This window comes from Podarcis melisellensis (genome assembly GCF_964234715.1).
Source record: "Podarcis melisellensis genome assembly, chromosome: 6".
NCBI classification, from domain to species: Eukaryota; Metazoa; Chordata; class Lepidosauria; order Squamata; family Lacertidae; genus Podarcis; species Podarcis melisellensis.
The window spans coordinates 22,806,771-22,815,546 of record NC_138538.1 but is presented as its reverse complement, the minus strand read 5'-3'; the positions used below and the strand labels follow the sequence as shown (position 1 = coordinate 22,815,546).

Genomic DNA, 8,776 nt, shown 5'->3' with positions numbered 1-8,776 from the left:
CATGTTCATCTCCAGTTCTCTCTAGGGCTGCTGAAATGGGCATTCGGGGTCATAAGACCCCAACTGCTGTGGGTCAGTCATCTAACACGAGTTGGGAGTGGGCACAGAAGAGAAGCCAAAACAGTGTAACGAAACATACAAAGTGGTACCTCGGGTTAAGTACTTAATTTGTTCTGGAGGTCTGTTCTTAACCTGAAACTGTTCTTAACCTGAAGCACCACTTTAGCTAATGGGGCCTCCTGCTGCCGCTGCGCCACCGCTGCACGATTTCTGTTCTCATCCTGAAGCAAATTTCTTAACCTGAGGTAATATTTCTGGGTTAGTGGAGTCTGTAACCTGAAGCGTATGTAACCTGAGGTACCACTGTACCTAGTTAGAAGTGGCTTCCCAAACTAATTATTCCAGCCTCCTGCTTAGGCAGGAAATCTTCTATTGCATCCCTGATAGTGGGGCTGGCCCTACCATTCGGGAGAACGAGGTGGCTCTCAAGTGGCAGATTTGAGGGTGTGGGAGGAGTGCTGAGGTTTTAGAAAACTGAAGAGTCTTTGCCACATGACCTGCCCTGTGCCTTCTAAGCCAGGCATGTCCAACTCTCTGGAGACTGCAGTCTACTTACGGTATAATAAAACTAGTTACAGATAGGTAGCCGTGTTGGTCTGCCATAGTCAAAACAAAAAAAATCCTTCCAGTAGCACCTTATTGTTATTGCCCAAAGTTGTTGAGCTTTTGGGGGAGGAGGACAGGTATTTTGGTGGGGGGGGGCTGGCGGTCGGGATCAACCAAGAATACCTCACGATCGAAGCAGTAGATCACGATCGACCGGTTGGACATGCCTGTTTTAAGCTATCCCACAGCCCCTAGATACAGTGCAGACGTCCAGTCACCAGCATTGAAGAGTTGACTGTCAATCTTGTCAGCTTCTTCACATGGGATGGTGGGGGCTCAACTGTTTTGAGCCAGTCTTGTAAGGCTGGGATAAGGCCTCTTGCCTTAACCAAGTTGCTTAATTTCCCACAACTTGATAGGAAAATTTCCCCACTAGAGGGCAGGCACAACCTTTTTCAGATTCCTGTCATTTTCTTCTAGAGCCCAGGAATGCAGTGTTGAATTTCCTGCCTTTTATCTAACTCCTAATCACATACTTAAGTGCAGCCTTCACTTGAAATAGCCAGAGAAGTCCCACTGGTTTTAAATTTCAGAATTGTGACCCTCCAATTCCTGATAGATTATAGCTCCTAGTCAGCCCAGCCAGTATCAGGGGATGATGGGATTGGTAGTCAAAAAACTTCTGGAAGGCCACAGATTCCCAGTCCCTGGAATATTCTGTTGTCACTTGTTGTTAAAGGCACAGGAGCATGTCCAGAAAAGGGGAATGATAACCCTAGTTGGATCAACAGCAATGAAAATTCCCATCCAGTTGAAAATTTCCACTCCGAGTTGGGGTGGGGGAATGCATGTTCTGTTTGTGTTCAGAGGAGAGAGCGCTTCTCGCTACCCAGTCATCAAACATTTTCTGGTTCACCTGAGGCAGCAAAAGGTATTTGGCCAAACCTGACAGGATAACACTATGCTTCTGATGACATGGACAGACATGAACTCACAGAAGCTTGTGCCACAATAATAAATAAATAAATTTGTTATTCTTTAAGTTGCTGTAACACTTTGTTTTTCTGTGAAAAGCAGTGCACTTTGTGCTCAAACATGTTCCTGTCAGGAGTTCTCCCCCCGCCCCCCGCACAGTTGCTAAGAGTTGTTTTCTGTGTTCGCAGTTCACCCTCTTTCCAGTTGTATTTTTCCACGGGTTTCTTTTATTGCTTAGGGTGGGTTGTCCTTGTGGCTGCTAGATCTCTATCACTGGTCTCTCTCCCCACCCACCTGTGCTGTTAGTTCCCTGAGTCACTTCCTCCTCTCAGTCCTTCGCCTTCAGACCTCTCGCTGGAAAGCCGTTGCTGGAGTTGTTTGCAAATGGAGAAACTATGACTCACTTGCACCTGGATGGAAGCTCAAATGCTAGATGTTATTGCCAGGACCCAAGAGGGTTGGCTGATGTGTTGAGTCAATGCCGATGCCAGGCAGCTAAAGGGAGCTCCCCAGGAACTGGGCCGGCCCAAGGTTATTTATACACCAGGCTCCTTTTATTTCTTCTTGGGATTCTTCCAGTTTCACAATCGGAGTGGTTTTCTTGTTCAGCTTACAACAGGGCCAGCACCTGTCTGGTTTAAAGCAGACTGAAAACTTCAAATTGCTTGAGTGCTATTCCCAACATTAATTTGACATGCTAATTTACAGTGTAGGGGTAGGGGAAAGCATGAAAACTGCATTGCTTTCAGGTGTGGATCGTTGCATACACATGTATTTCCGCTGAGGCTGGAAAGTTGCAATTAGCTATGGCTTCCCACTGTATAGCAACCCAACAAAATCCGGTTGTGATCATGGTACAAGCTATGCATGGGGAACCTGGTGGGGGATGGATGTCCAACAACATTTGGATGGCCATATATTTATATGGTTTGTTTTCTGTATACCCAATCAAGTTGGTCAGAGTCGTAAGACAATTTTAGACTTGTATAAAGTTTAGCTGCACTATACATAGGGAAAACAGTACTAGGCTTGAACTTGGAACCTCAGCTGAGAACAGGTGCCTTTTAAAATGTCACTGCCTCTCAGCCTCAATTACCCACTTGTAAACTGACATTATAATTACTTGTCCTCAAAAGTGACTTGAGGATGAGCCACATGGATAGTTATTCTTGGTATTGTCCATGTGGTTTTTCTGTGCTCCCCCCCCCCCCATTCTGTCAGTTGGGTCCAACCTCTCAGTTTATTGCACACTTTATTGCTCACTTTTTTGCAGCTGTTACTGCAAATACCAAGGGGATACTAGAAGTTGGGTCGTGCAACTATTTGTGTCTTGCACACACAACCGATAGCTTGTGATCAAGTAGTGTTGCCAGCCTGCAACCCAGATGCCATTCATCTACTTTCAAACCACCTGATGCAGTGAAGATTTAATTGGGAGCACCTTTCTTTTTTAGTCAATCATGATGTTTAATCAGTTAATCTAACCAATTCATTGATAATATGTAGTGCTCCATCTGTGATAGTAGCAATTTTACACAGTGAGGTTATCAACAGATAAAATACATTAGGCAAGTAATCTAAAGCTTGGGTGGGGAATGTGTGGTCCTCCAGATGTTGTTGGGATACGACTCCCATCATCCCTGACCACAGGACTTGGGAGTCCCAACAACATCTGGAAGTGGTTGCACAGGTTCCCCATCCCTGACCTAAAATGTCATGGATATTCAGAGCTCCACGATTTATTCTGCACCATGAGATGTTTCTTTTGATTCATCATCCCATCTCCTATGCATGTTTGCATCCTGGTTCATTTTGGCTTCTGTTTTACAATCAGACTGCTCACTGTTAAAGTTAGAAGGGGGTAAGAAAGAGATCTAGTTATGAGTAAGTGTGACTTAAGCAGTGTCTAACGATGGTACCATGAACCCCAAATTGGTGGGGGACAAACACACCTGAACATGCAGTCTGCTTTGAGTGGCAGTTGCATGGGAAAGCCATAGGCAGAAATCTTCCCCTGTTCTGCTAGCTGAGACCCTTTTAACTGGAAAAGGATTTCTTGCATACAATGCCTGTACTCTACCGAAAAGCTGTAGCTCCTCCCTAAACCACCATTTTGCTATCAGTTCGTTTTCAGGTGTGCCTCTTCAACATTCCCCATGACTTAGTGTTGAGCCTGACAGTTGAGAAACATGATGAATAATAAGAATACTTAGCATTTAGTGTTCAAAGCTCTTCATGTACATTGTTTCAGAAACTCAGTGTTCCCGTAAGGTGGGTCATTGCTGCTATTCCCCCTATTGAAGGAGGAGGACAGGGCCACTGTGCAAGTTCATGTCAGAGGGAAGATTTGAACCAAGGACTGAGACTAATCTCATGCATCCTGTATTCTCAGCTACTGCACCAAGTAAATTCTATTGCGTCATTGAAAAACTAGCCACATAGCAGCAGCCCAAGGCAACTTTTCTACCTAGGGAAGGTCTACACAACTTTGTCACCCATCAAGCTGAATGCCATGACCAACCACCAATTACAGCATACCAGAAGCGTGAGAACCTGTTTTGTAATCACTTGGAAACATTGCGGGGGGGGGGGCAGACATGGTTGGGGTAGGTTGCATTCTGCTCTGTGTGTCAGAAGGTATGTGGGCCCACACTAAGTAGATGTTATTACTGCTGCACCCCTTTTCTGAAGCCTATTTTTCTTTTCATTCCTCTGCTTCTTACCTTCCCAATATACACTGCATATTTGCAGTGTGTAAGAATGCAAAATTATATTTGTAGGGGAGGAAGAATAAACAACTATGCTCCACTGCTTATCAGTGCCTCCCCCAGGAATCTAATCCTGTTCAGGCATCTCTTCTTGAACCACAATGCCTTATTGGCTCTTTCCCCCTAATAATGCACATCCTCCCAGTTGTAGACTCACTGAATTGCAGAGTTAGAAAGGATCTTGAAAGTCATCCAGCCCAGGCCCTGCAATGTAGGGGTCTCAAATAGATCATACATGACCATCTGCTTGCTTTGCTTGAAAGGAATACAATTTTATGTTACAACTAAGACATTTGTTGTGTGTATGTGGTGTGCTGGAACTGGAGAGACTCTAAGCCTGCACAAATGCCTTGCCTGAAATAATTGCAGCCGAGGTCATGGCTAACTTGAGTAGTCAGGGTGAGCGAACCAAGAGCGTTAGCTGTAAAAGGCTGGAGAGTTAGTTGAAACAAAAAACGACAGTCCCTTTGCCTCACCCCTTTCTCCCTATGCTCTTTAGCTTCTCAATGCACTGACCATCTTGCAGGGAGAAGGCTTATTTCTAATTCTCCCCAAGTACAAGAAATGAGATAGGGAACCGCTGTGAGGTTTAGTCACTGAGCCAGACAGCCACATTCCTTCTTCATCATGTCAGCTGGCAGAGTCAATGCGGTGGATTGGCAACATACACACAAACGCACACACACACACCGCTAACTGCTGCTCTCCTGCTCCTCGGGGCCATCTTGCTGCAGCTCTTCTTCATCTGACTGCACCACGGGGGTCTCGGCCCCTTCCTCACTGGTGTCTAGGCTGTTCAGGTCTGTAGAGGCAGAGGATGTGGATGAGATCCGGGATTTGATCTCGGTCGAGTTGGGCACTTGCAGAGAAATTTCCTCCTCGTAACGGTTGGAATCTGGCCAAGGAGGAAGACAAAAAGAGAACAAGCGCTTGATGAGGCTGGCCAACATTTTGCTGCCCTCTATACCGATGCGAAGCTGTTCCTGCAACATTTCTGGCCTCTTAAGCTATGCTGGCTCTCCCTATATTAGAGCAGAAGAAAACCTAAGCTTTGCTGCTGTTTCCCACCAATGGTTATTGCAGCTAGTTAGCAAATATATGCACACCACATTATAACAGAAAATGAATGCATATGTTTCAAGTTTTTTATAATGTCTGCAGCATCGAGGGCAGTATGATGCCACGTGCCTACCCCCCCCCCCGCTCCATTCCTAAATTTACTGCATGCAAGTTGCTGCAAGGGTACTGTCAGGCCCAGACAGAGGAGGGGCCAAATGGGCCACTTGGCCCGGGCCTCCGATTCCAAGAGGGCCTCGGTCAGCATATTCACAATTGCAGGGGATGCACTGGGGCAAACGCAGAGGCACAAAGGCGGCGGTGGTGGTGGGCGGATTCCTGGGGCCATGGCTGGCAGCACGAGAGAAAAGCTTCCCGGCGTCCAGGGCAGGGCCTGCGATCGGCTTTGCAGAGGAGCGTGGAACTGGTGCCGGGTAAAAAAGGGGGCACATTATCTACCTGGCCTGGGCCTCTGCCTGGCTCTGCAAGGCCCTGGGTATTGTAAACACAACATCAACATATCAACACCAACGCTGATAATCTAGGTATCCTAGGGCAGGCATAGATAGGCAAACTCGGCCCTCCAGATGTTTTGGGACTACAACTCCCACCATCCCAAGCATACAGGACCAGTGGTCAGGGATGATGGGAGTTGCAGTCCCAAAACATCTGGAAGGCCGAGTTTGCCTATGCCTGTCCTAGGGTAATGCCTCACATACATAAGAGCATAGGAAGACCCTGCTGGATCAGGCAAACAACTCAGTAGCCCAGCATCCTATGCTTGCAATGGCCAACCAGATGTTTCAGGGAAACCTGCAAGCAGGACCTGAGCCTAAGAGCCCTTTCCCCTCCTGCAGTTTCCAGCAACGGGTATTCAGAAGCATTACTGCCTCCCAACTGTGTCATCATGGCTAGCAGACCCTGAGAGCCTTATCCTCCATGAATACTGTATGTCTAATCCTCTTTTAAAGCCATCCAAGTTGGTGGCCATCACTGCTGCTTGTGGGGTCAAATTCCGTAACAGCGCATTAAGATGCATCCAATTTCATATACACACAAGACTCACCCCTTCATCTCACAGACAGGCTACCCAAACACAAGGATCTTGAACGATTATTTCTTTCAGCCATTCTGCAAAGCCTAAAATGGGGCGAGACAGGCTGGCTTCTTGCTGTCTGGATAAGCCTTTGTAGTGTCAGAGGAGTCAGACACAAGTTAAGACTCTCTGTGCATCTCACCATGCCTGACCTAATTTAAGGTATTCTAAAGATTAGCATCTCTGGGCATTTTCTGGCTGTTTCACACACACAGTTTTTTTGAGGATGTAAACTGCAAAATGTAATCTGAGAAGGTGCCCAGAGAATGCCTTTCGATTTTGTTTAGTTTTGTTACTTTAAAAAATTGCCTAGTGCCTTGAGCAGCCATATTTCCTATTGCTGGAGCCTGTCGAATTAATACAGCTGACTGCTGCCCAACAGTTTGGCTCTGCTGTTTGCAATGAGGAGATTTCAGGTGCGGAATTGGCTGAAGTTCAAAATGGGCACTACATAATTGTTCTGGAGCAGCTGCAGAGACAGAGAGAAATGTGGCTACCTTTTGCATGCCATTGAAATTGCCACACAAGCACAACCTTGTAGAGTGCAAAACCTAGCTCTACAGAAATCTCACCTTAAGAAGAAAGGAAACTTATTCCTTCTCCCTTGAGACTCTGGAGAAAGGCTTGCAAAACAAGAGAGGCATTTGGTGCAGGACACCCAGGGGTCCAACATGAAATGCTCAGTAGCTCCCTTTTGCTCTATCGGTTCGCTCCAAGCTTTAGGAAACATGGGACAAAACACCCTCAGGGGTGGGGTGGGAGCAGGGCCGTCTTAAGCATATCCGCCCGCCAGCCCTATCCGCCCGCCATATAGTTGGCAAGGCGCAGCTGGCAGGCGTGCAGGGAAAGGGGAGGCTGCCGGCAAAGCCACACAGCTCCCCCACTCACTAGGGTGCTCCTGAGAGGCTAGCGCCGTGGCGCAACAAACCACTAAGACCAATGGGAAAGACGGCTCTGGGTAGGAGTAGCTCCTTCTTCCAAAAGTTCTGAGAGGTCAAGGGAAAGCAGCAGGGTTGCGTTCCCCATCGCTTGTCTGACAGAGGCCATCGATCTGGCTGCTTAGGTGCCCAAACCAGGCCTGAAACCAAGAATGGGATCCAGATAAAATGCTTCGAGGCATGCCTGCAGCTAGCCAGCCACCACACGCTCTGTCACCTTGCCCCGGAAGGGAATACAGTGGTACCTCAGGTTACATATGCTTCAGGTTACATACGCTTCAGGTTACAGACTCCACTAACCCAGAAATAGTGCTTCAGGTTAAGAACTTTGCTTCAGGATGAGAACAGAAATCAGGCTCCAGCGGTGCGGCAGCAGCAGGAGGCCCCATTAGCTAAAGTGGTGCTTCAGGTTAAGAACAGTTTCAGGTTAAGTACAGACCTCTGGAACGAATTAAGTACTTAACCTCAGGTACCATTGTATTAGAGTCTGCAGGGTAGTTTTCTGAAAACTTACTAGAACAGTGTTAAATGGGGACTCGCAGACACAGCTATCTGGCACAGCTATCGGTAGTGGTGGGGCCTTGTTGGGGCCATCAGCTCACAGCAGCTGCTGAAAGCTGGCCCTGAGCTCCCTTTGTGGTTCTTATGCTCCATGCCTGCTAATGCTCATGAGGTTTATAGGCCCCCTTCTTCCTTCTATTCCACCGCTCGTTGCCAAGACAACAAGACAACTATTTGACAACTTGCATTTTCGAAACTAGAATGAGTTATGCAATACAACATATGGGATTTTGCTTAATTTACACCTTCCCTTTTGCTGCTTCTGCACAGAACCTGGCAGCCCAGGCTGCCGTATGGTTCATTAACTCCCGATCCTGTTCAGAAACAGCCTCCTGTGCTTCTGCGCGAAAGTTACGTTGTGCGGATGGTATTATCTGCCCTGCTAATAAATCATTAGCCAAAGACACCACTGAACATGCAGCGCAGCATGTGATTCCATGACAGTGGGAGCAGGTTGACCCCGTAAACCCCTTCCGTCAAGAGCCTGGCCTGGCCAGATCTCCTCCGTGAATCGCTGGCCGTGTCATTGTACAAGCCACGTGCCTCGCATTCCTTCTCCATGTTTGGCAACGGGAGCTTTTGTGCATGGCTTGTGAATAACATGGCTTGGAAACATCATCAGTGAGGCCGCTTAACTGGAATGCAGGAGGCTGTGCCGGTAAAGTGCTTGAATCACACTCGGGCTGAATCACTGCATAATAGCGGGGTCTTGTCGCCTTCTCTGTGACCTCCTGCACAGGGCAAAGAGCCTTCCAGACTGAGAGTGAACAGAGCGG

The 8,776-nt window shown here is 47.4% G+C and overlaps 1 protein-coding gene across 1 annotated transcript in view; it reads right to left on the bottom strand.

Annotated features, from left to right (window-relative positions):
- Positions 1–3,023: 3,023 nt before the first annotated feature.
- The window catches only part of DBNDD2 (dysbindin domain containing 2), a 30,668-nt gene continuing 24,915 nt past the window's right edge, over positions 3,024–8,776 (bottom strand). Inside the window, exon 4 of the mRNA XM_081917371.1 lies at positions 3,024–5,244. Within this exon, the coding sequence (XP_081773497.1) occupies positions 5,042–5,244 (203 nt within the window). The 3' untranslated portion in view covers positions 3,024–5,041. The remainder of the gene's footprint in view (positions 5,245–8,776) is intronic.